The sequence below is a fragment of the Rhinolophus ferrumequinum genome, chromosome 7, assembly GCF_004115265.2.
Source record: "Rhinolophus ferrumequinum isolate MPI-CBG mRhiFer1 chromosome 7, mRhiFer1_v1.p, whole genome shotgun sequence".
Classification (NCBI taxonomy): Eukaryota; Metazoa; Chordata; class Mammalia; order Chiroptera; family Rhinolophidae; genus Rhinolophus; species Rhinolophus ferrumequinum.
The window spans coordinates 64,727,818-64,755,774 of record NC_046290.1 but is presented as its reverse complement, the minus strand read 5'-3'; the positions used below and the strand labels follow the sequence as shown (position 1 = coordinate 64,755,774).

At 38.6% G+C, this 27,957-nt stretch overlaps 1 protein-coding gene across 1 annotated transcript in view; it reads left to right on the top strand.

The window, feature by feature from the left end:
- Window positions 1-117: 117 nt before the first annotated feature.
- The window catches only part of LIX1 (limb and CNS expressed 1), a 47,437-nt gene continuing 19,597 nt past the window's right edge, over window positions 118-27,957 (top strand). The window contains exons 1-2 of the mRNA XM_033111177.1: window positions 118-420; window positions 17,273-17,436. Coding sequence (XP_032967068.1) covers window positions 339-420; window positions 17,273-17,436 — 246 coding nt within the window. The 5' untranslated portion in view covers window positions 118-338. The remainder of the gene's footprint in view (window positions 421-17,272; window positions 17,437-27,957) is intronic.

The window sequence follows — 27,957 nt, the reverse complement described above, 5'->3', positions numbered from 1 at the left end:
TTCAGGCTAAATCTGGTTGGAGAAGAAAAGCTGTTCCGATGATGAGGGAGCTTCCCCAGCTCGCCTGTAGGTGGGTGTGTTTAACAGAAGGAAGCAATGGGAACCCGCCTGTCAGCCAGCCTTTAGAGCTAATTAGCTCAGCACACAACAAAGATAAGTGAGCCTGGGAGGAGGGCCCCCTGAGGGGTCTTTAGATTCTGGGAAATGTCTGATTGGCAGATGTTAAAAGGGATTCTTTGGTAATCCTGTGCATCAATGAGCTGCACAAATTCGGTCCAGGACTGCAAGAATTCAGGCATGAGGACCCTGAGCAGCAGGCTTACACAGGCAGACCCGAGATGGACAGAACCTTGGAATCCCTGAGACACATCATTGCCCAAGTCTTGCCTCACAGAGACCCGGCTCTAGTCTTCAAAGATTGTAAGTACTGAAGGGGAAAAAGGTTTTTTTGACTTTTTTTTTTTTTTTTTAGAAAATAGTCCTAAACGTCTAGTCACATCCTATTTAAGTAAGATTTCTTCTAAATCTCTGTAGTCGTGTGCTGTGGTCTAAGTGATATTTAACTTGTTCCTGACTTCAGTCAGGAACATGATTTCATTTCATTTCACCTACGGGTAGTAGTTGCTGGGTTGTTTTGTCAGTGATACTAAAATCGAAGACTCACCTAAGACTTAATGAACTTTTCCAGATGCTTTAAAATAAATAAATAAATAAAGCAAGGCTGCTTGCTACTAAGATTTAAATTTAAAAAATAACTTGAATACGATAAAATATGTCTATATTTGCTAACCTGTTTCACCCTTCATAGCATATATTAGTTATGTTAAATCAAATATTGCTTTTGTCTGAAATTTTTTGTTGCAAACAAGAGTTAGTACATCACCACTGAGCTCTTAAATTTTAATAACAAATTATAACACTTTAGTTAAAAGGCCAATAAAATTAGATGTCTTCCCACCTCTGCAACACCCTTCCCTCCAAAAAATCTAAACAGCTATGGCAAAGTTATTTCAAAGTTACTTCTTTTAATGATTATGAAAAATAATTCAATCAAGCTTTCCAATTCTAGCAATATTATTAAACCATTTGTCATGTTACTTCGTTTCTGGAACCAATTTGATTTCCTGCTGCTGCAAAACAGACTATCTTCCCGTTGTATCTTATCTACAGTGGGTTTCATATTACAAAGAGCTTCTGATATAGAACTTTGCTATGGAACTGCCCAAAAGGTAAAATGCATATGGAATTTTTTTTTTTTTTTTTTTTTTTTTTTTACTTCAATAGGTTACAGCTTTCTTCTTTGTAAATCTCGTTATGTTTGTCTCCATCAAAACTTCAATGGTTTGGATTTTCCCTTTCTGATTGCTGAATAATGTTAGTTTCCAGATGTCCTTTTAGTTTATATTTTTCATGTGTGATGAAGAAAAAGAAATGTTAGGCCATTTTATTCTATAAATTTTCTTCTTACAAATTAAATTGTAACCAATGTGCCCTCTGAAGCATAAAATAAAAGCTTGCTCCTTCCTTTCTTTTCTTTTTTCTTTTTTCTTCTTTCTCTCTCTCTCTCTCTCTCTCTCTCTCTCTCTCTCTCTCTCTCTCTTCCCCCCCCCCCCCGCCTCTTTCTGTCTCTCTCTTTCTCTCTTTCTTTTAAATAGTATCTTCAAGTATGTGTCAATAGCAATGTTAGAACTAATAAAAATCACTCTCACCCCCAGCCTCGCCTGGGATCTATTCAGGTTTGGTATGTTTCTTGAAGTGAAAAGGGAAGGCAAGAATGTCTCTCTCCCACAATAGCATTGAATTCACTAATGAAGGGTAAAGGGCTCTTGACCTGCCTAAAGCTTTGGTTAAATTGTGTAGGAGTAGGGGTCCTATTTTGGGAGTCTGGGTAGTAGAAGCAGTAAAAAGGAAAAAGGGGGAAATTTTTCACTGAGTTCATTGTGAATTTAAGAAGTTTACTCAGAAATCATATGGCTCACTTTTAAGGTGAACTAAATCCCAGAAATTGTTTACAAGTTTAGCACAGAGAATAGAGAAAGGATTCAAATAAAGCATACATTATATTCTGTCATCCAGACTTTGCAGGAACTCTTTTATATAGAAAGATAAAGAAATGTCCTATTTTATGTATTTCATTCATTAGCATAGAACCTAAATTCAATCAGATAACCATTGCTTACCCTATAATGGGCTGCCACTGTGCAGCTGCTTAGATGGCTTCATAGGTATGAATATCAAACTGCTGATATTCTCTCTTCAGGTGTTTCTGATCTGAAAACTAACTAACTGAAAGTAAGCCAAATGGCAGATTTCTTTACCAGGAGTTTTTATAATATCGAAATATCCAGCCACTTGCCATCCTCATGGAGTAAATGGGAACAGACTTACTTACTTTTCGGGGCATGACATCAAAAGTCGGCCTAGAGACTGACTATGCCATGCCTTGGTAACCTGTGGTGCACATGCCAGAGTTTAGCACGTGGACTTTTCTTTGGCACATCTGTAAGTTGCTGCCACTACACTCCTGTTATACACAGCCTATAAAAACCCGTCATCAGCCTTGAGTGACAAATTCTGTGCAGCCTCCTCTCAGGCACTCCTGGCTCCTCTTCCCTCACCCTGGTCCAGTCTCTTCCCACCAGAAGAAAAGGGCTGAGCACTTAAGTTCATCACTGCCAATTGCTTAAGAAAAATTGCTACCTTACTTTCCTGCAAGATGAAAAGCCAGTCCAAGAATTTTTAAAACCCAGTACAGTTGAACAAAGGAGCGTAAAACATACTGTAAAAGTGTTTTTCTAAATTTCTCTTCTATAAAGGTACAGGCGGTTATTTCTCTTAATTCTTTAGAAACACATACTGCAGGGGATGTAAATGATCATTTGGCTAATTTATTGCCCTTAGTTGGCTTTTGATTTTTTAAAAGCAAGCAATAGTAAATGACATTTTCTCGTCAAGTTGGTCAGGAAAACCACCCAGAGTTTCCTGGTCTGAGACCAATGCACATGGGGATAGTTACATTCATTTAAAGAAATAAAATTTGAATGTTTTTTCCTCAGCCAAGGAGGCCCTCCAAGTGGCATTTTGCAATACATTAAATCCCTAATTTGTTTTAGACACAGTGTTCATCTGACAGTAGTTGTGATTTGTTTTTTGCTTTCTTTCCTGGAAGGAAATTAATTTCATAACAATTTTTTTTATCATTTCCCTATTTTACATCTCAAGTGAAAAACAATGGAAATACATTTTAAATAAGGTGGGCTCTCAATTTGAAGTTTGCTCAGTTCAGCTGGCATTGGATTGTTCTTCACTATCTAAGTGTCTCCATTTTGTAACAAGGGATGTTGGGTGTCTCCATACCACCAGACAGAATCTCTTTGCAAAGAAATTAAGGTGTATCTTTGTGTTGCCTTCCACTCTTGGCTTTGTGCAACATCCAATTTCTTTTCATGCCTCGCGTATCACAACCAAAGAGGAGCTATTCTAGAAGCAGCCCCTGCCATCTCTTTTAAGAGTATGTGTGTTAGCTTACTATTTGCTTGTTACTGTTTGACAGCTCCTTACACGAAGGAAATCACCACATGATTTCAAGAAGGCTACATACTCACATCCTACTTTGAGTGTTAACTCTTCAAATTACATGAGTACGATATGCTTATCTGTCATCTGCAGGCTCCTCCTTCATCCATTCATATAGTCATGCTAGGATATCAAGTCTTCCTCAAGTCAGGACAGGCACCAGGCTAAGAACATTTCTTCTTCACAGCAAGATAGTAATGCAGGTACTACTGTTATTTACAGGTTACTGAGGCTCATGGAAGTTAAGGTGACTTGCCCAAGGTCATACAGCTAGTAAGTAATAGAGCTAGGTTTCAAATTTTATCTTCCAACTCCTCACCTTTAGCCACTAAAAGATATTGCCTCGCAGAGGTGTTATATTACCATCTGTTAGAACAATAGAGGGGGCATTGAAATGAATTGTCTATTGGAGTGCGGAGAGCACCCATTAAAAAGGCACATCTAAACAGGAGTGTGACAGGAGACTGAGAGGAGAAGGGCATTTTTGAGGAGCAAGAGAACAGCTTGTCCAATGGCAGATCAGGGGAGGTAGAGAGAAGGCTGAGAAGGCAGGTGGAGTCACACTAGGAAACCATTGGAGATAACAGTGATCTGAGATTAGTTCTGGAAGTTTCCGGCCTTATGTTGCATTGGGGAAAAGATTATATTGACATCTGTTGTTGTGCATTTCCTGATACTAAATTTGGAAACAATTACAGATTTTTCACAGCAAGAATCCTTTTGCCCATTCAGGCAAAGTTTATAAGTCTAAACATGCCTATAGGGAGAAACCAACTAACCGAAGGCCCAAATCAAGGCCAACTTTCTCAAAAAGATTGTTAAAAAGCTGTCTTAGTTGTCACTGAAACCATGAGAATGTGTTGGTTTCTAGCTTTGAATTATAAAGTGACATGCTAGATTTCACCAATATGTTTCCCCAAATTGTATAATGGAAAAATAAGATGGGATCTTTACTATAAACATTGTACAATTAGAAGCAAATTTCTCACATATTGGAGGTGCATTAACTCTTCCATTAAGGGAAATATTTTTTCTGCATGAAAGGTTTTATTTATATCACATAGGTGCATACTTTACCTCAAAAAGTACATTTTCACCTTTTGGAAATATTCTACCAGACTGTAGAGCTACATCTCAGTAATCATGAATCTAGTTGTATGCATTGTGAGAGAGGAAAAATCCTCAAGAGTCAAGTATTTTCTCTTTTTAGTGTAGTTATCTGAAATCTATAAATTTGATGGTACATTTATGGTTTTTGCATTTCACAGAAAGGAATGGAGTAGGATGTAAGGGATAAAGGTACTTACTTGTGCAGTAAAATCTCCATACATACTGCTTTGCATTCCACCACATGAAGTATGCCTGAAAGAATACGGTTGAAAAATAAAAGTCCTGGATTAATGACTGCATCTTAATTACAATAATTTGAACTGTGGATGTTTGGTGTACCAAAGTGTATTCAAATGCTAATTTTACTTAAAAAAATTTATATTGAAAGATAATGTCAACTATTTTTATTTGAATTTATACTAAGAAACATGCAGATTTCAGTTCAGATCTCCCTGGGATAAGCACCATTCTCTTTTTTTCAGTAAATATACATTTGGCAGAGTTTAAATACTGAAAGTCTCAGCCCCAGAGGAAAATTTTACAAAATGGAAAAACAGAAGTGGCTTCTTGATCACTTTATGTCCCTAAGTGTCCTAATACAATTATTTCTTAATATATAAGTAAGATTTAACAAATCAAAATAAAATATGATGGACACTCATCCTGTGATCAGATCTGGTGCCTCTTCATAGTCTGCTATCTCTTCTCACCATAGGCTTTTTTTTTTAACAGTTAAGATTTGTTAGCCTGAACTCAACTTTAACAACTTCTGAAACTCATGTGTTAAGTTACAGTCCATAATAGGATACAGCTGCACAAGGGTGAGTTTCTAAGTTATGAATTTTCTGTTTAAATGATACGGTTTTACTGATTATGTGCTACAGATTGATTTAAGAAATGTAAGACAACTTTAGAAGCCTTTCATAAAAGAATCTTCTTTATTTAATACATTTCATATTGCAGTTTTAACCCCAAAGACTCTTATTTCTTTTTCTCCATGTTCAAACGCTCATATAAATTTTAGTCTGTCAAGGTAGTTAAAACAATCCTATTTTAAAAGAAAAGGACAAAAAAAGAAAGACTCCTATTGAAAGTTTAATATTGATAAAATAGGCAATTATTACGCTCCTTGTAGTTCCCTTCTCTCTCTGGCGTCCGTGGAATGCTGTTTGAATTATGGTTTGGCTTTTTTTTTTTTTTTTTTTTCCTGCTGCGATGATAATCAGTTGATCCCTATTTTGATCTCATCCTGTTAGGCAGCTGTGGGAACCCATCATTTAGTCACCACTCCTTTGGCGCTTATGGCTTGTACTGTGTAGTTTACATTTCTCTCATGTGGCTCTGCGTTATGAGTTATAGCTTCGCTGGCATGTTTTTGTCCACACCTATGTTGGAAATCTCAGAAGGGCAAAGCCATGGCTTGCACTTCTCTGTAACCCCAAGGTGTCTCTCACAGGGCCAGACACCGACCAGGAGCACAACAGACCTGTGTTGATTGCTGATTTGGTTGGTTTTCTCCCGCATAAAAGTGGGAAAGACTTACCCCATTGTCAGGTGTTCTCCTTTATGATGAAATGAACTGCACTGAGACCTTCTAAGTCATCATCCACTGACACCTTAATCACAGCCTAATTGCATGCAGGGTTAAGTTGACAGCCAGGTGAGACAAGAAGGAGCATGGAGGAAGGGGCTCTGAAATAAACAGCCCCCGTAGGCCGCTTCCCCAGTGCACTGCCTTGGGTTGGCCTTGGGAGAGCAGCCTGAATGATCCCATTCACCACAGTGGCACGGTGACATACGAGGTGTGACAATTAAGTTCGCGAACTTGTTGCAACGATGTTGCTAACCTTTTTTGATATCAAAAGGATTATTCGTTATGAATGTGTACCAAATGAACAAACAGTTAACCAAGTTTACTATTTGGAAGTGCTGAAACGGCTGTGTGAAAAAAATCGACAAGAATGACCTGAACTTTTCACCAACAATTCAATTCATGGCTCTTGCATCACGACAATAATGCACCACCAACTCACACAGCACCATCTATGAGGGAGGTTTTAGCCAGTAAGCAAATAACTATTGGAACACCTTCCCTACTCACCTGATCTGGCCCCCAATGACTTCTTTCTTTACCCGAAGATAAAGGAAATATTGAAAAGAAGACATTTTGATGACATTCAGGACATCAAGGGTAATAGAACGACAACTCTGATGGCCATTCCAGAAAAAGAGTTCCAAAATTGCTTTGAAGGGTGGACTAGGCACTGGTGTCAGTGCATAGCTTCCCAAGGGGAGTACTTCAAAGGTGACCATAGTGGTATTCAGCAAGGTGGTAGGTAGCACCTTTTCTAGGATGAGTTTGCAAACTTAATTGTCCTACATCATAGCTGGCCGATCCTTATATTCACCCTCAGGGTCTGCCCTCAACTGTAGATCACCAAAGGCAGTGCTCCATGCTCTTTTGAGCCAAACTTTGTGCCTTGTACAGAAATCCTGGTTCGATAGCTGTGGCAGGGCTGTGAAAAGCTTTCTTATAATGACTGTTCCTAGGAAAGGTACGTTACACATCTAAAGCCTCATTTGCAAAGATATGACCATTTTAACTAAACAGAACTGGTCAGCAAAGCAACCTGTGTTGTTTTTCTTGGTTTTTTTTTTTTGATTGTTTGTTTGTTGTTGTTTTTTTAGATCCTTGGTTGGTTATCTAAAATCTACAGTCCTACAAAGTCTCTTAAATAGAGTGCAATGTCGGTGCCCAGTGGAACATGGGAAGACATATACTGCTTGATTGGTTAAATGGATTATATCAAGTTTTTATTTTATGTAGCTTTTGTGATCGTATGACATCATCTGACCCCTGACGCACATGAAAACCACACGTGGGAACTCAGCATGCTGCTGCTGCTGTTCAATTCTGATCTAGTTAACGACTTTTTATTTTAATTTGTCTTTGTGATTCCCTCTGGCCCTTTCATATATTCTCCCCTCTGCCTTCTTTAAAAAATCACCCTGTACTTCCGAATATATAAAAAATAAGTATTACTTAAGTTTCTCCCAAATGATTTATAGCTCAGCAATTTTAAATTCTAAAGGTGAAAATTAAACCAAAATGAATGATATAGTTTTTGCATATTTGGGAGAATTCCCTAGAGGTTAACTTTGTAAAACACTAAAAGGATCATAATTACCTCAGGAAGAGTGTTCAGGGTAGAGGATGGGGACCAGACCAGAAGAAAAGAAAAAGCACAACAAAGAAGAAGAACACAACCAGCTTTCCAGCTGCTGAAGGAGCTAGGCACTGACACTGGAGCATTACTAAAAAAAAGTTCCTCTGCTGGGAACAAAGCAAGACTCCAAGCTGTCTTAGCCCTGCTGTGTGGCTGTGGCTACCTTTGAAAGAGTGTCTACACAAAAGAAAAAGGGGCCCAAGATTCCTAAATGTCGTACCCGACACACAAGGCATGTCAGCAAGATTCCATTTAGCTGGGTCAAAAAACTTGGCAAAGCCTGAGGATGGTTATAAATGATTATAGACAGTTGGCTCTGTTGCTCAGTGACCTATAGCTCACCAAACCAAGCACCAGACCCAAAGGTACCCCATTTTGCAACTCATTGTGCTTGAATGGCAAATTGCATCATGCCTTCAGCTTACGCCTCATATTATTTGGGGGTCCTTTTATTTTTCCCTCAACAAAACCAGGAAATCACATTGGCAAGAGCAAGTCATACATGATTGAATTACAAGAATAGAAAATATTAATTAGCTTTATTTTAAAATATTACCTGCTAAGACTAATTGAATTAAAGATTGTATTAAACTATTATGTAATATAAATCCATCTGTTTGGAGGCATAGAATCAATTTTAAAATCTGTTAATCATCTTGAAAGCCTCTAAATAATTTATCCTTAAATGGTAGCCTTTTCAATTTGCCTTTAATTGTTTTTTTGTAATGTAAATTTTACCCAGCTAAATTTTTTTCCATGTAAGGCATAAAGAAATGGGTTCTTTTTTGGGGGGATAGATTTATAGCATACTTTCAAGATTCGTTTTTGAAGATAAATGATTGTCTTCCATACAAGACTTATATTAGGTAATTGAACTGGGCAATGAACTATAATATTTCTACTTTGCTGAAGCATAAGCAGTCATTAAACATTAACATAAAAGTTAGATCCTCTCTGTAGTTTTTGCTAAGAGCATGTCTACTGCCTTTAACGTCCACTAGAAAGTAAATAATTGGAACAAACATCCATGTTTCCAGATTTTGAGACATGTACTAGTTCATCCATTTATTTTACAGCTATTATGAAGTTTTGATTTTACCAGTGAATGATATCAAAAGACCTTTCTCTTTTCTATCTCTGAACTCTTCAGATATTTTGGAAATAAATAGCACAATGTATACAATTAGATGATTTTCCAATTTGCAGACTATTTTAAAACATTTAATGATATGGTTTCCAATCCAAGAACAGTCAGTTTCAAAGATTCAGTATGCAAGCATATAATCAGCCTTGTTCTTTCTTCCTTCACCTTCTCTAACCACAAATAATGGCAAACACTCTAGTGCTTACTATGCTGAAACTCTATTCTGAGCGTTTTCCATTTTAAGCCTTATGGCAACCCTGTGATATAAGTACAACATTTACAGATAGAAAATGTTGGAGCAGTTAGGTAGGTATCTTACAGTGGTAGAGACAGGAACCACGCCCAGGCATTCTGGCTCCAGAGTCCGTAATGTTAACTATAATACTAAGTACACTGCCTGCCTGTTGATAAAGGTGGAGAGACAAGATGCAGCCGTGCACATTTCATTGTGTTTGAGCCAGGGCCTGTTTAAGGACTCTTCTATAACAGACTCTACAATACATGGGACATTTATATTCTCTACATCTCATATATGAAAATAGAGGTCATGTGTTCCTCCCAGCACCTCCATTGTGTCCAATGTGTGAAAATGACAAGCTCTGTATTTTTAGAATAAAAGCCCTCTGGGTGGCCAGTTATGGATTTCCTTCTCTGAAGAGACTTAGTGCTCTTTCCAGGCTGCCCAAAGAGGACTCTCTTGCTTGCTTCATCTCCTACTCACAGATTTTTTTCTCCCGAGCTCCTCCCAGAAAAGCGTCTCATTGGGCTCACCCAGCTGCACGAGAGCAGCTGCAATTCCCTCCAAGTCTGGGTCCTTCCTCTTCATGGATGGAGCCACCTCAGATAATACAACAGCACCTCAGTAAGGACAAAGGACAAGGGACTCTGTGCTCTTGCCTTTCTCTTCCACTTGGGTAAAGCTGGGACACCAGGACAATGTGGTTGATTTTCAATTATTAAAAGAAGTTATGTTCCCTTCCTCTGTCTCTTGTCAAATCATACTCCCTTCCTGATGGCACCCTTTTCTGTGGCTCCCTTACACAATTCCTCGGCTGAGGCATTATTATTTTTCTTACTCTTTTTGTCAGATACCACCCTCACTCCTTTGGGATCCAGACTTCTCTCCCTTCTCCCATCCCAGTCTAAATTTCATTCCTCTTAGGTGGCCCAGCTTTGGCCTTCCTCTGACACAGATGTTTCCTTTTCAGCCTACTTTTCTCCTCCTACTGATTTAATTACTGTGCCATAAATTTTTAAGTTTTAAATATTACTTTAAAATCATCTCTGCGCTTCAGTGTAGCACTGTAATATTTTGTTCACTAATTATGAATGTATTATTTCTACACATTGTAAACCTTTATGGGCAGAGGTCTGCTTTGAACTATTTTTTTCACTCCGTAGTATCAAGGTCAGTATCACCAGGTAGATTATGCCAGTGCGACATTGCTGGTTAATTATGGTGTTATGTTCCCCTGGTACCGCAAGCTACTTGCACATACGTTTCAATGGATTGCTGCAGTAAGCCAACATAAATGGATTAGAGATGGCATTCTAAGAGAAAAGTATTCGTCATCCCCCATTCAGGGTTTTCTTAAGACTTATTATGGAGGTAAAGCCCTAGCTATCAAGCACTAGTAATCCCTTGTCTGCTCTGACCAGGCTTCATCTTTCTGCACCTACTCCACCATCTCCACCAGCTGAGGCATGGCTGCCACCATGTTGTGTGGGCACTACAGTGGTTATACATGAAACATGCTAGTCCCAAACGAAGTATTGACCTCTCCAGGAATCATAGTGACTTCTCTTACCTTCTATGTGTTCATTCAGTTGCACTCAAACTGCTCGGATGCATAGAGTTTTCTTAGATTCCAGATGAATTCAACAACTGCTTCTAGATGAATAGCACTGTATGGATACCAAGGGGGCTACAGAGAAGAATTAACCAGCATCCCCACCCTCTAGAATCTCACAGTCTGCTGTGAGTTTAATAACAGAAAACTGTATTCTATAAGATGAATTGTTATCACAAGGCATTTCATTCTTTTAGCCAGAAGGAAGTCCAGCCAAGTCTGACTTGATAAATTTAGCCAGCAGCACCACATCCATTTTATTAGCATGGTTTATAGGAGATTAAGTGCTAAAACACGGGACCACTAATGGAATAAGAGCTCAGAAAAGAAGATTCATGTGGACTGGAACCAGTGAGTAAGGCATGATGGAGGAGGTGGTATTTCCTCTGAAGTACTAGAATAAATTGGAGGAATAGGGGGGAGGGACAGGAAAAACCCTCGAGGTAGGAGAGAGAACTGGAAACAAGGCACAGGTAGAAAATAAGCACTCTAAGTGCAAGGACACTAGTGTCACTGCCCTTGCTGAAGCTGATTCAGGATTGCAGCTAGAGAAATCCTTAATCTAGAGGATTAGATGGGATGGTCTTCATTGTTGGCTGTCTTCATTGGTCAACTGTCTTCTGTAAAAACCTTAATGCTGACCTCCGTAGTCAAACAGAAAACTTGGCGAAGGTGAAAATGAAAGACTTGCTTGGGAATCTAATTGCCACTCTGCAAACTTTGTCATGTTCAAATTTCAAAACACAGTGAAATAGAAAATAGCCATACTAATGTCTATAAATTACACAGTACATTTTCTTGTTGATACACAAAATGTTCAAAACTGCTGAGGTGATTTCTCTTAGTCATCTTGGGCTGCTGTAACAAAATACCATACAATAAGTAATTTAAACAACAGAAATGTATTTCTCACCGTTCTTGAGGCTGGGAACTCCAAGATCCAAGTTTCTGGAAGATTTGCTTCTTGATGAGAGCCCTCTTTTTGGCTTCTAGATGGCTGTCTTGCTGTAGCCTCACGTGGCTGAGAGAGAAAGCTTTGATGTCTCTTTCTGTTCTTATAAAGGCACTAATAGAAATCACAAAAAGGAACTGGCTTTTATGTTATTATTCCTAGGATAAAGACCTTTTTCTTTAGTGTCCATTAAGACAAAGTAGAAACTGTCCAAAAAGAACCTTACTAAACTTTGGGAAAAATAATGCATAGCCCAAAAGGATGTGTTCCAAACTATACCTTCCTGACTTGACTTTCGCTCATGCCCCTCTGCCCAGAAAGCCTGTACAAACCCCTCCTCAGTCTTTGGTCATTTCTTCTTGTTCCTCCTGTGGTCTCTCCTTTCGCCATCTTTCCTGGAAAGACAGGATTGGAACAGGATGCCTGGTCACAGCCCCCTCTGAGGCGCACAATTAGTGGTTATTTACACCATTGCTTTAAGCCAGAGCAAAGTGTTGGCTGAAGATTGATCATCAGGATACCTGTTCTCACGGACACAGACTGCCTCCTTCAGCGTGACAGCGCCAAGCTGGAAACATGTCATAGCACTTGTATGAAATAATATTGACCTTTGCTTTATTTGACTTTGTTAAGAGCAAGTGTCAGAAAAAGAGCCCCTGGGAAAAGGTCAGTGAAGAAATTCCTGTGAAGAGCCGCCTATTCCTTCCCTCCCAACAGCGTTACAAATACAGACTATCTTTCACACCTCTGATGACATTCAAATACTCAGCTCACATTTATTATGCTCCTACTGTGTTCCAGACATTGTGGAAAAAATGACATACTTCTTCATCTGAGGAGCACTGTCTCTAGTAGGGGTAGACACACATGAAAACAACTTAAATTCTATCATTACTAGAGAGTATCGCAAGCTGAACAGACTGTAGGTTATACACTCAAACGAAAACTAGGTTTCAAAACCCAGGTCTAAGACTTAGTAGCTGTGTAATTGTACCCTTTCATTTCTCCTCTATAAGTTGTGGGTGATAAAAACCTATTTCTAAGGGGCGTTGTGAGGATTAAATGAGAAAATGCATAGAGTCTGGTGCCTGATTTAACAGGTACATGATAGGGGGGACTAGAATGCAACTTCTTCCTCCAGCTGAGCTTTTTAAAGTTTAATGTGCATCAGATTACCGGAGACTCTCGTTAAAAATGCAGATTCTGCTTCAGTAGACCTGGAATGCTGCCTGAGATACTGCATTTCTGACATGTCCCCAAGTGATATCCAGTTTCCGTAGCAAGGATTTGCAGATTATTTTGGTTTTGGTTTTATTTCTAAGGAGCTGATGCTGGAGGTGAATCTCAAAAAAATTAGTACATGCTATCAAGGAAGACAACCGACAGTGGAAAGAAGAGCATTACAAGAGGAGAATGGAAATCCAGGGTTTGCCAGTAAAATAAGAAGCATCGGATTGTGTGGGACCTGGGAGGTGATGTGAAGAGAAAAGTTTGGATTGAGAGAGAGTATTAAGACATAGAGTTTTCTTGCCAAAGAATTATTTATCCTGTAGGTAATGAAGGACTCACAAAAGGATTTTAAGAAGATGTGAGTGATTTGATTCACTGTGAAATTCAGAAAGATTATTCTGGAAACAATTGGGGGATGGGCTGGAGAGGAGGATGATTGGCATCAGGAAGGTACTGTGGTCTACTTGGTGAGATATGAGCCAATGCAGCAATGGCAGTATAAACTGAGAAGAAGTGATGGCTATGGGAGACATCGCGATATGGAATTGACAAAACTTGGGCATTTATTAGATCTAGAAAGAGGAAATTAGGTTTAAGGTTCCTGCCAGGTTTCTGATTTAGGTGACTGGATTAATGATCACATCACTTTCTAAGTAATTCAGGAAAAAGAAAGGAGTTTATGGAAAAGAAAATGAGCCGAGTTTGGGAATACGTTGAATTTGTGTAACATTCAAATGGAAGCATCTATTAACAAACTTGGAATTACAGTGGAGTAATTGGGAACTGTCGGTGTATATGATGGTAGATGAAGTCATACAGACAGGTTCTGTTATTCATGGAGAAAAGTAGAGAGAGAAACAAGAAAAGGTAAGTACAAGATTCTCATGCAAACCAACGTGAGGGGAGAACCGAAGGAGAGAAACCCACAAAAGAGACTGAGAAGAATGATTAGAAATAGGGAAGCAAAATCAGGAAGAACCTGTCAGAAAAGCCTAGGGATGTGAGACTTTCTAGAAGAAATTGATCAGCTGCATCAAATTCAGTTAGAGGTCAAGTAAATAAGGACTGAAAAGTAGGAAATGGTGATGTTTGCCAGAGTAGTTTCAGTGGAATAACGTAGAGGAAAACCAGATGGTGATGGATTAAAAATGAATGGAAGATAAGGAAACAGAGATAGTAATGTAGAATATTCTTTCTAGCAGCTTGGCTAGAATGGAAAAATTTTAATAAAATAGCAGCCAAAAATAGTCCCAAGGTTGAGTGTTTCATTTGATTCATTCATTCATTAATTCATTTATTTGTCATCTTGAGGATACTTATGTGGCTGAGAGGAGTGTATAAAGAGAAAAAAAATTAAAAATAGGAGGTCAAGAGAATGACTCATATACCAATGCCCAGGAGAAGCAACACAAACTCATTTGAGACTGGAGGGAGTAAGGTGGAACTGGGCACTTGGGTAGCTGAGCCACTGGATGTAGGACTGGCTATCACATGCTTCATAGCCCAAGTTTGTTCTGGAACACGGAAGGCAGGCTCACTGGCTGAGCACTGACAGTGCAACTGCTGCTAGAGACTAAACTGTGTAGTGAGGCTTATTCTCAAACTTGGATGGTTTTCTTCAGCGGTGCTTGACCCTCTGTTCACATTTTCTTTGATACTGTCCATGAACCTTGTTGTTGTGACATCAAACCATTGCGGAGCATGTTTTTCATAGAGTAGCCTCTGATATACCGATCTTTAGAATTCCAAATAGCAAGCTGGCCTACTTCCCTCTGCACTCCATTCATCTGGTTTTCTAGTCGTCAAGAGGAGCTAGAGATAGAAAGATGGATTGTGTGTGTGCGTGGACATATGTTGTACTCTTTAGGGGTGATGGCATACACAGGACCATCAAAGAAATCTTCCAAGGTTGCAGAATGAAAAATATGAAAACTGCTACTTTTATTCATGCAGAAATTTTACTTCAAAACTTACATACCTTTGAACTCTTTAATCCACATAGCTTTACATGTCAAAATTCTTGTGTTCATTTTACCTAAATAATCGTGAGTTTTCATGTTCTTACTCCAGTTTTCGGCTGAACATCATTCAACAATGAACTTAATCAAATAGTAGGTTAATATGCTTTGTTGACTATCGAGCAACAGGCCACTGGCTTTCGTTTTAGCCGTCAATCTTCAAGACATCTCTGCTGAATGCCGGAGGCCAAATGCAAGTAAAAACACAAATCAACCAGCTCAAAACTCCTTTTCTTAGAGATGGGAGAGAGGGGAGGGTAAGGAGCAGAAATACAGTTTAGGAAATAAAAGTTCTAATGTTATTTCGAGTTACATTAACTGGTAGGAAATATTATTTCAAATATTTTTGAGTGAATGAAAAAGTTCTCTCACCTTGACCACTTCAATATGTATTTTATTGGTTAGTTCAAGTATCCCCTCTGATAGTCTTACATGTTCCCAGTTTCTTTCCAAACCACTTTTTAAAAACTAAGTACTGCAGTTTTTAAACATATACAGGCAGCCAGTTCCTTAGTTGTCTCAAAAATTTGCCTGAACTACACATTTTGAAGCTGATTGGTGACTAAGGATGAAGAAAGGAGTCAGGTACTCTAGTAAACAACTTACAAGGGGTTGTGCAATGTTTTTTTCCTGAAGGTCAAACTCTGTGACTCTCCTGACTCCCTGAAAAATATCAAAGCCCAGCATTTTGAAGCACATCCATCCAGGAATGTATTACAGGGAACGCCAAAGGGCATAGACTCTATGTTACACAAAGAATGCTTGAAAGAACAAAATCTATTAAACCTAGAACTTGCAGAAACCTGAGAGTTGTTTGTTTTAGTATAATTTTATGTGCAAGTAAGAGACAGCAGTTCAAAATGGCTTAAGGAAAAAGCAGATGTGTTGGTTCAGGGACTAAAGCTATGTCATCAGAACTTAGTCTTTCTTCCTTCATGTCTTGCTTCTACCCTTTTCTACGTTGGCTTTCTTGTTAGCCATGCTTCCCCCTTGGTTGGGCAGCACCTATCCCTCCAGCAACCCTAGTGAAAAGGAGAATCTAGTCTTCCAACATTTCCAAAACAATTCCCAGACTCATTGGCTTTAAATGATTTGGCTTTGGTCCAATCCCCACCCACAACCCTGCAAAAGACGTGGTGGAAGGAAAGGTGGTTCTTCAAGGAAAATCTTTTTACTATTCCCACAAAGGGGAAGGAATGAAATGGCAGGCAGGCAAAAACGGCAAACGTCCTACACTGCGTACAAGTTGTGTGGTGGCCCCTCACATGGTTAACTGGATAAGCTCCTATGAGGCCCCAGAAATGGGAAGTAGGTTACTTGGGTGAACCTTACAGGAAAGCACTCCCAGAAAGGACCTTTTCATAGTCAGGACCCTTAGCAGTTGAAATGGGCTGTGCCTCCGCATTTAGGCACAGGCCAGGCAGGCAGCTGTCAGTCGTGTGGAGCAGGGAATTCCTGCATTAGGCAGGGCTTTGCCTGCTTGACCTGTAAGGTCTACAATTCTATTATCCTTGTTAATTTCCACAATTCAATTTGCAGTACAGGATAAACAAACCGACCTAATTTGATCTGGAAATTCTGCAGGCTATCACAGGTCATTTAATGTAAAACACATGGCTATAGCCATGACTATGTTTTCTGAAGTCATCTAACAGACGTGGTCTTTAACAAGGTCTCCATGTTATTAGTTTCACTTATGGCTTTTTCCAGCCTCCTGCTTATTACACAATTGCCTTTCATTCTCCTTTAGATTGGGGTGGAGAGGAGCATGAAAGAGTTTTCTTCTTTCTGCCTTTCTCCTCTTAAATCTTACAATAGGGAAGTCCCTACCAAAATGACATTGCTTACAATGTTACCTCCAAATTAGACTTTCACTTTGCAGGTTTAAGGACCTCTGAGAAATGGGAGTAGAGGCCATGGATAATTATAGCTCTGGACAAAGTTTATTAAGGCAACTAAAAATTAATTTATAAAGTAAATTTAATATACTGTAATGTTATAAGAATTAAGGTACCAAGCACTTGAGCCATACTCAAGAAGAAATAAACATGTTTGTATGAAACAATATGTACTTCTTTCACAACTAAAAGCACCCGCAAATAAAATGTTGTTTTGCCAGTGTATGTCCATCCTTAATAACGGATTATGTTCCTTGTCTTTTTCAGTGAATGTTGTGTCAATGTTACAGGAATTTTGGGAAAGCAAGCAGCAACAGAGGGCTGCGTTCCCAAGTGAAGGTGTAGTGATCTATGAGTCGCTGCCATCTCCCGGACCGCCCTTTGTGAGTTATGTGACCCTCCCTGGAGGAAGCTGTTTTGGCAACTTTCAGGTAAGAAGCAACCATAAATTAGTCAGTGAATGTTAATGGGGTTAAAAAAAGAGTAAGCCATTTATGAAATGGGAACATTATAAGTTTTCTTGGATGTAGTGGAAAAAAGGTGTGCCATATTCCGTTACATATACAGGAAAATTGGTCACACGTTCCAGTTTGTTTGAAATGGAAGTATTTTATAGTAGGGTGTCTCCTGATATTTCTTGACAGAAAATGAATTTTATAGCAGTTTATTTGTTTGGTATCTGCTGCCTTTTCCCTCAAAATATTTTGGAATATACCTTAAAGAACTAAGGACATTTGGTGAAGTCTTCCCATCACGGCCCTTCCATCAGTAGAAAGTCTTCACTTTCATGAATTTTATAATCAAATACTGGTCAATATAATACCCACCAAAGCATGAGCAACAGCAAAGGTTGAGACTCACAGGGCTGGGTTCAGGCACTTGTCCTAAGCCCACGTTCTGCATCTGAATACCTGCATACTCTTGGGACACTCATTTCACTTCTTGATTTCGACTTTGAGATGAGGAATAACACCCACAGGGTTGGTTAGGCATCATGAGATACACATGCTATGTGTCTATTTGGTACATTATCGGTATCCCAACGATTGTTTTCGTAATTATTCAAAAGACTCCCAGTTGGTTAAATATTTATTATATTTATGATAGATGTAAATGATGATTCATTTCTAGTTATAAACCTACTCACACAAAAACATTTGCCTGCTTTAACCATCAATATCTGGTTATCCAGTATGTGTAACAAATACTCATTGAGTGACTAGGAAATATTAAGCATAAGGCCAGCTAATAAGGATACGGTCCATACATGGAGGAAATCAATCTGTAAAAATATTATAGTAATTCCATAGAGTTATATTTGAGGGTCAATGAAAGTATAAAGGAAGGAACTTCTCAGTTTACCAGTCACCTTTATAAGTACCCCTCTAGTACAATAAACCATCTCTCAATTTTCAATAACTGGCAAAATACTTTATGTATAGTTTATAGGCAATGGCAAACTCACAAGCAGTCAAGTTTCTCTCTTAGCTTTGACAAGTAGGAAGCCCAGCGGTAGATTTTCAGTCTATCTCTTTGTAGTTTAAGTCGACAGAACTTATGTCATGTAATTTTTAGGACTAACCTCATACTTTATATTATTTCTATTTCTACCTTTGCTCTCCCTTTGAACTTAGTGTGTCTCACTCATTTTATTTGCTCTTGTTACCTGTTTTATGTGATTTTGGATGTTTTGTGGAGCTAGGGAAGGATATAGTTTAATAAATAGACCCACAAACCTACGTACACCTAGGAGGAGTCAAAGAAGGATTCACAGGGAATGCAATCACAAGCTGAGGTGGGCAGTTGAGGCTGTCTTTTCTAGTTGGTAAAGAGGAGATGACATTCTTAGCATAGGGAACAGTGTGTGCAAAGGCATAGACCAAAAGAAAACCACAAGCACTTCCAGAATTTTGGGAGCCTAAGTGTGCCTGTGGCAGGGAAGTTATAAGAGATGATGGTTAATGCTCTCGCATCAAACCATAAGGGATCTTCATGCTTTGCAAAGGAGAATAGGTTTTCTTCTATATAAATTCAGAATGCCGGAAGGATTCTTAGCAGGAAAGTGATTATATTCAAATTTGTTTCAGAAGGATTATTCTGGCAGTAGCATGGGGTAATTTTAAGACTAATTAAAATCTGCTTTCAAAACTTCTGACCCAGTCAGCCGTTGAGGCGCTGCCTTCTGCTACCCTGAGCAATGGTCACCAGAGGATTTTGACCTCTGACTAATGAAAGTGAATTGCCTGAGGAGGATGATTTGAAAGTGGGTCTAGAAGCCTCGGGACAGAGCTTGATATAGCCCCAGACACGTAGACCAGGATGAGGGACAGGGAAGCGGGGAGAAAAGCGGCAGATGAGGAAGTGGGCCTGCAGTGCCATCATTGCACATCCTAAGGTGAAGTCTGCCCGCTCACACGGAGTTCCCGTCAGACTCCCCATCTCAGGGGGGACTTCCTAGGGAAACAGACCTACTCAGCCACAAGGCAAGGTCTTGCCAGCCACCTAAGTGCATCCATTTCTTCGCCCATGAATGTTAATGAACTAAAAAGATCACCAGACATCTGAAGAGGACGTACAGGTGGCCAATAGACATAAAAAACGATGCTCAATGCCACTAACCATCAGAGAAATGCAAATTAAAACCACAATGAGATATCACCTCACACCTGTCAGGAAGGCCATCATCAATAAATAAAAAATCAAGTGTTGGTGAGGATGTGGAGAAAAGGGAACCCTTGTGCACTGTTGGTGGGATTGCAAATTGGTGCAGCCACTATGGAAAACAGTTTGGAGGGTCCTCAAAAAATTAAAAATAGAACTATCTTATGACCCAATAATTCCACTCCTGGATATTTATCAGAATAAAGCCAAACCACTAATTTGAAAAGAAATATGCATCCCTATGTTCACTGCAGCACTGTTTACAATAGTCAAGATATGGAGACAACCTAAGTGTCCATCAATAGATGACTGGATAAAGAACATGTAGTACATGTATTATACAAAATGGAATATTACTCAGCCATAAAAAAACGAAACCTTACCATTTGTGAGAATATGAATGGACCTAGAGGATATTATGCTAGGTAAAATAAGTCAGACAGAGAAAGACAAATACCCATATGATCTCACTTACATGTGGAATCTAAAGAACAGACTAAACAAAACAAACAAGCAAACAAACAAAAAAGATCACCAGCATTTGAAGAAAGCCAAAAAGCAAAAGAGAAAAGGTCAAGGCAAGCAAGCAAAAGAACAGAAATAATCCAAGCAGCAGAGGACATAAGAGAGTATTACAATGAGTATTCTCAAAAATTATGGGAGGACGTTTATCCCTAAAATAGTTATGAAAAAAGAAACAAGCAGGGAACAGGAAATTTAAAATATGATTGTCAAATTAAAACAATAAAAGTAAATAAGTAAAAGAGGAGTAAACAGGTGAGTGGACATAGATATTACAGCCAAATTAGTAAAGAATAATAAGGTTAAAAAATAAATAGTAAAGTAAATCCTCTAGAACTTAGTGCAAAAGACAAAGAAACGGAAAAAGATAATACAGGAGACCTGGAGATAAATCATGGTAAGTAAACATTAATATAATAAGAGTTCTAGAAAGAGACAAAGGAAATAGAAGGAAGGAGATAAATAACAGAAGCAATTTTCTTTGAGTTAAAGAAAAGCACAGAATTTTATATTGAAATGGCCTATCATATCCCATGCAGGATCATGACAAAATAATCACACAGCTATATGGATATGTGGGACTTAGAGATACTGTTCTGCTTAAAAGATGAATCAAGGGACTTTTATTTTTGACACAGAATTCATACATTGAGCTCACCGTTCATTTTTTTTGATTTTTTTTTAACATAGATTGAATGTATATGTAGGGTAGCTTAGGGAGAGTTGATGAAATAGAGCAAAAAATGAAAAACTTGCTCAACAAAACCAAAAACGATTTCTTTGAAAATGTAAGTAAGAAAGACAAATCTTCGGCATTTCTGAGTAAGAAAAAAAAACAAGATATATATGCTACACTAAGCATGAGAATGGGGATGCAATTATAGGAGTGTAATAAAAGAATGCTACATAAATAACTATATTTTTAAAACATGAACACTTAGATGATATTGACTACTTCCTGGGGACTCTCTGTATTATCTTCAAAACTCTTCTGTAGGTCAAATTTATTTCAAAATAAAAAGTTGTTTTGTTTGTTTTTTAAAGGCTTCAGTGGCTCCGGATTACCTTCTTATTAAAACCTAACTTCCTTATACTGACAATAGAGACTCTACAATTGGCCCCAACATTTCCTTCCAGCTTCTTCTCCCTGAAATTCCTCTTACGACACTCAGTGCTTCAGCCGTTTCTCATCCCTGCCTTGATCTCTTCTAGCCATTCCCACACTCACACCGTGACCTAATCATAAAGTGCTGTTGCCTCCTTCTCTTCATGTCTGAATCCTGCTCGTCTTCCAGGATCCACTTCAATGTCATAGTCTCCGTGAATGTTCCCCAAATCTCCCTGCTAGATATCTCTACCTCCTCTGATTTCCCAAAACAGTTTCTCTGTCTCTCTTCCAGTATTTTAGGTGTTTTACCTTATGCTACACCTATTAATGTGCATGTTCTGTCTCTATAATAAAATGTGAATGTCTCAGGGACAGGACCTGTATTCTTATATCCCTATGACTCCAAGCACTGTGCTTTCATGTATTAAGTGCCTAATAAATTTTGTTGAATGAATAGCGAAATGAATGAATAACAAATCTCAAGAATCAATGAAGTTTATATTTCTCCATTTTTGTATATAATCATGATTGATATACAAAATAGTATATACTAGCATATAATACATGAACTAAGATATTTCTCCTAACTCAGCTGACATTATGTTCATATCTGTGGTAAAAGTTTTGGAAGTAGATTAATTTGAAAGTCCTGATTTTAAAAACCTTCTAATTCTCTCTGCATTTAATTTACGCATTAGAAACTTACGTTCCACTCTGTACCCATGATCATAAATAACCCAGACTTGGCCATACTCACACCCAGGTGTGCATTATATTTGTTCATATGTAATAAATACACTTATTATAATCTATCTAGAATATAATGTATTTGGCAGGTCAGTGAATGGATCTAGAGGATATGAGTCTAATGTTCTTGTTTTTGTTTTTATTTTTGCTACCTTGAGAAATATGAATTTCCCAATTGCCTCATAAATTTCTACCCAAAATGATAGGCCTTCCCTTAGGTAGTACATTCAGCATCCTCTTTGTGGTCTTTAAAAAATAGAAAACAAAATGCAAAAACTGACTTCTTCAGCAGGGAGACCTCTTTGGTGATCTCTCCGATCATTTCAGGGTCTCCTTTTCCTTCTGTTTAAATCATCATATTTTAATGTTCTCAGGAGGATTGTTAACATCCTTGCTTTAAAAGATCCAGAATTTCCTGAATCAAATATATTTTGAAAATGTGTTTTGGTGATTGGCTGCCAAATCTGGCCCCTTAAGCCATTTGGCCCTCCAAAATATGATTTGAGAAAAGAAAATCAGGAAGAAGAAAAGAAAGACAGAGAGAGAGAGAGAGAGAGAGAGAGAGAGAGAGAGAGAGAGAGAGAGAGAGAGAGAAGGGAGAAGAGGGGAGAAAAAGGAAGAAAGGAAGAAAGGAAGGAAGGAAGATTCCCCTAAAGCAATGTCTTTGCACTTTTCTTGGTCAGTTCAGAAACCATCTTAAATGCTGTTTTCACCCTATAACATTTCATCACGTTTTTGCCAGCAGCTGGCCTGTGAGAGTGTACATGCTCATTCCTGCAATGCCTTTCACATAATCAAATGTCACCCTCGTGCATTGCAAATCATTTCACGATGGATCATTAATGCCAAGACCATGTGCTGAGACATGGAGAAACCATTATGCCAGCAGTAGCCTTCTTACTGAGCCGTGGACGTCACCTCCAATGGTGCCAAGTAATTGAAAATACTTGGAGTACGGGACTGGATTGCAGCAGGATTAATCCCTCTGGTTTCATGGAAGCTGTAAGAGATTATGCTCATTCATTCTTTAGAAAAGTGGAATTCAGACTGAGCTTTAGTTTTCTGATTAATCAAAGGAAAGCAGTCAAAAGGCTCTGATGGACACAAACTACTGGTTTTATGCAAAGAAACCTCCTATTGAAATAAATGGGAGGCTGTGTCCAAGAAGACTAATTAACGAAATTTCAGTTAGTCTTGACATCACAATCCACAAAAAACAGAGCCAGAGGTAAAGAAAACAGCCATAATCCTGCCTTTAAACCATGCCTTCATAAATTACTATAGTAGAGGAAAAGAGAAGTGAAAAAAATGATTCATCTTTGAATTTCTAAACAATAAATAAAACGGTCTATTGAGACTAAATTATTTTTCTTTTACAAAGTTATATTGAAACATGTTAGTCCTTACTATGTCTTTTATAAAAGAAACCATCTTCTGATATTACAGGCATTAAGTTGGAATTCATGCATTTTTGACCTATTTTCTGTATGCCATTTTTGTCTAGGCAGTTAATCCTTCCCTAGCCACATATCATGACCATGAAAACTTGCAGTAATTTCCATTTTTTTACAATAAGAACAACACAAGAGGCATCAGATCAACGTCAGGCTCCCCTCTTGATAAACTCAGAAGGAAAGCTACTCATTGTTTCAGCAGCTGTTTTTGTTTCCAAATCCAAAAGGGGAACTTAATTGAGTATTTTATCTTATTTTACATTTTGATTAAAAGGTTTGTGATTCAAGTTTTGTTTTCAAGCCAGTGACATGGTCTGCCATATAGTCTGGTAGAGTGATTTGGATTAATTGATTTTGGTTCTTATTTGGAATAAAAAGCAGTCATTCCTTTGGGTATAGTACTAGCCCATGTGACTATTTATGTGCATGAGTTATAACTGAATAAAAAATGCTTCTTCTGGCTAAAACATTGATGCAATAGCTCAATTTACTTGAAGTGTAGGACAGTAATTCATTGCAGTATCATATCTTTTTCACATAAGTCTTTTGTTGCTAAAATGGCTTCACAGAAAATAAATACAGGTGTTGAACACTGGGGTCAGATACTTAGGCTATTTTTGCAACATGAGGCACCACATGAAATTGAGATATGTAATATTTCCATAGGCAATCCGTCGATTGATATTTTTTGTTTTTCATGGTTTTTTTGTTTGTTTGTTTTCAACCAATGTTTGGTGTTACATAACAGGGCTACACAGTGGGGAAATGTGAGATGGAACAGTCCCAGCAGATAAATTCCTTGCAAAGCTCTGTCTCCAAAGAGCTCTTGATTTTTATGCCACTTAGTTTTTCAAACTAAAGCCTTTGCCTATGAAGATACCCAGAAAAACTACTTTTCGAAGGTACATACTAGCTAGAAGAAAGATAGGGGTGTTTGATTTTGTTTTGTTTTAGTTACTTAAGGCTGAGAATATTTCATCTTTGTTTTCAGATATAAAACACATATTTTATTCTCCCATGCATGGAATGATTGTTCTCAAAGGCCAGGGAATTAAACGTATATTTAAATCACAATGAGCTAAGTTTATAAAATTAAGTTTTTCCCAGGAGAGAAGGACTAAGAGAAAATTTGATTAATTCATAGACTTGACTAAATGGAATCGTAATGCTCTCTTTTTACTGGTTATTAAATAAAGCCTCGCCTTAACATTCCATGCCCCAAACAGAGAGTTAGTTTCTGCTGTAAAATTGAGACCATTGCCCTGCACTAATGCTGTATTTCAACTTGAAATCAGCCATGATCTCTCTGTTTCTTCTCTGTCTCTAGAGCTGTATACCTTGACAGAGATGCACGACGCTATGCAATGTAACTTAACTTCTAAAGGAGGTATTTCCTGTTAGAAATATGCACAGGAAAGCATCCTAGTTTGTAGCTAATAAGACCCAAAGTTAGGAAGATTAGTTATAACCCCTTCCCATTTGAAAGGCATACGTTAGTTAGTGATCAGACTTTAATGACTTGCCCCTGAAAGCTGGGAGTGTATATTATTTTAATGAGACCTCCTGTTTATTCCCCAGCCCTTCATCTGTGTCTTTTCTTATCAAGCAAAGTGAATAACGGTGCGTGGCCTCCAAACAGACTAGCAGAGTTTAGTGAAAGGAACACTTGGGAAAATGCTCCATGGTAAACGAAGACTCGGGACTATCTCCACAGGAGACTCGCAGCCCTTAGTTGATAAGCTTTAGGAAGATGCTCCCTGTCTCAGGAGTTGCTGAGTGAGGAAGAAAGGCTGACTCCATTTTTCTCCAGCCCCCCACGATCCCCTCAGTGCAATCAGAGCCAAGTCCTTTTACATCAAAGCAACTATAAAAATAAACCAAAACTTTGAGCCCTGATCAATTCATCTTGTCTTCACCTTAACTTGAAAAAAGAAAAAGAAGAAAAGAAAAAAGGGAAAAGAAAAAAAAAAAAACCACAAGGAGCAAAACACAACATGGTTTTGTAATAGTTACCAGGGACCTTGGTCTAGGTATGTGGTAGAATAGCATTTGCGGCAGAGGTAAATGAGGAGGAGGCCAGGTGGTTTATATTATAAAAATAACATTCTGACCCACCATGTGCATGAAACGTTTCTTTCAGTTGACAGGAACTGGTGAGTTTTCTCTGAAAATTGGACTCCCAGACCATTCCCCTCCCCCATACCTAGCAAAGACCCCCATTCCCAGCACAAAACAGAGCTCCAAATTGTTCCCAACGTATTTGCAGCCAGCCTGACCTACGGAGAAAGAGACGCGATATTAACTTGGGTGACTGAGTCCCAACGGTTGCCCTTTTTCACATCACCATCTGGAAGAGGGAGAAAATGCTAATATATCCACAATTAGATAAATTGGAACACATGCAAATGTTCATGCTTAGACCAGGGCAGTCAAGGTCTTAAAGAACTGAAAGGGGGACAATTAGCAGCAGGGCCTAGTTTGTGGCATTCTTTGTGCTGATGGCTTGCTGTCAGGATGAAACCGAGGTGTGAGTGACACTGACCAGAACTGTCAGGTCATACACACTCCGCAAGTCACTTGCTGAGACTTGGACTCCAAATCACAAAAGCAAACCGTTCCCAACCACCTGAATGACAGACTTGACAGCCTACAGGATATGGGCAAGAATTCTCACCTCTCACAGAGTCAGTTTATTTGGTTTTTCCACCTGCATAGTCCCAGCCGGGGAGAGCCCGTTGGGCACCATATGCTTTCGAGCGAATGCCACCTAAATAACACTGACCTGCTCTTGACCCAAGGGAGGACATCTTAAGCTACAGAGATACAATTGGTCACATTTACTATATTACATTACTCTTATTTAAAAAGCTCACTCCTTATAGACCATTTTTAAACTCCTCGGCTACCCTTGGTAGGCACGTAAAGTGGCCTAACTTGAGGTTTTATACCTTTTCGATCTGCAGACCTATTTTTCCTCTTGATGTCTTTAAAATACAGATATGAATAATTCTAAGAAGTCTGTTGTATATTTAGAATGGAGAGAGGTTACTTACACTGTGTCTTTCCACATGGTTTCCTAAAGAAAGCAGTTTAGTTGGGATGTATGTACAGTAAAATCTTGGGGTCCAGAAACAGTTACTCAACACATGCATCCTGCTTCTTTTCCAATACAAAGCATGGGGGAAAATTATTAATCAAATGAGGACTACCAGAAAAGTAATTATTCAGAGTATCAATTGTGTCAGCCTGGCTATAAAGTTTTCCTATGAATGGTAACACACTTATCAACAATTTTAAAGTATTAAAGAAATAATTAACAATAAAACTAGTTTCTTGTTAGGCATTTCTATTTTTATAATATGTACAAGACTACCAAAATTTTATTTCAATTAATTTAAGAACTTCTGTACATGCTAAAGAATTGATTAGCCACTGGTCTATTTGGGGACAGCCTACTGGCCCACAAATTAATCTTGGTTGATTAATTTTCTGTTGCATAGCATGACACTTCAGAAAATTATCAGGGAAGATATAAAACCTGCTGAGCAGAAAAAGAAAATTGAGACCTCAGTTAAGTCAGCAAGGCTTATATACTTCCTAGGGGCCTAATACTGGAATTGTCAGAAAGGATTTTTTTTTTTTTCAATCCAAACACTGCTTTCCTTGACTCTTGGGTAGAAGCAATTTCTCTAGTGAAAAATTAGCATTTTTAACGTTAGCAGAGGTGGATTTACCATTGAGGCATTGTGATTTATAATAAAAAAAATATATATATATTTGGTTTTTATCCTTGTTCCTGGCACAGAGCACCTAAAACCCTTGGAATTTCCTAAGTGATAAGAATGATAAAGATACCTTTCTTTATTCATAACAAAACCCCTTTCTACCACACCTGAGTTTATGTCAATAAGGTACCTTTTGGAAAGCCCCTAAACATGGGGACCGGTTGCTAGGGAAACCAACCTGGTGATGAGAGGGTTGGAACATTCAGCCCCATCCTCTGACCTCCTAGGAGGGGAGAGGGGCTGAAGATTGACAATCACCAATGGTGAAGATTTAAGCAATCATGCCTACATTATGAAGCCTCCATACGATTCCTAAATGATGGGCTTCGGAGAGCTTCTAGGTTGGAATACATATGGCGGTGCTGGGAGGGTGGTGCGCCTAGAGAGGGCATGGAAGCTCTGAGCCCTTTCCCACGTACCTTGCCCTATGAATTTCTTCCTCTGTCTGTTCCTTTTGTAATTAATCAGTAATCTAGTAAGCAAATTGTTTCCCTAAGTTCTGTGAGCCATTCTAGCAAATGATGGAGCCACAAGAGGGGGTTGTGGGAACCTCTCATTTTTAGCTGGTTGATCAGAAACACAGGTGACAACCTGGACTTGTAATTAGTGTCTGAAGTGGGGGCAGTCTTGTAGGACTGAGCCATTAATCTGTGAGGTCCGATGCTATCTCCAGGT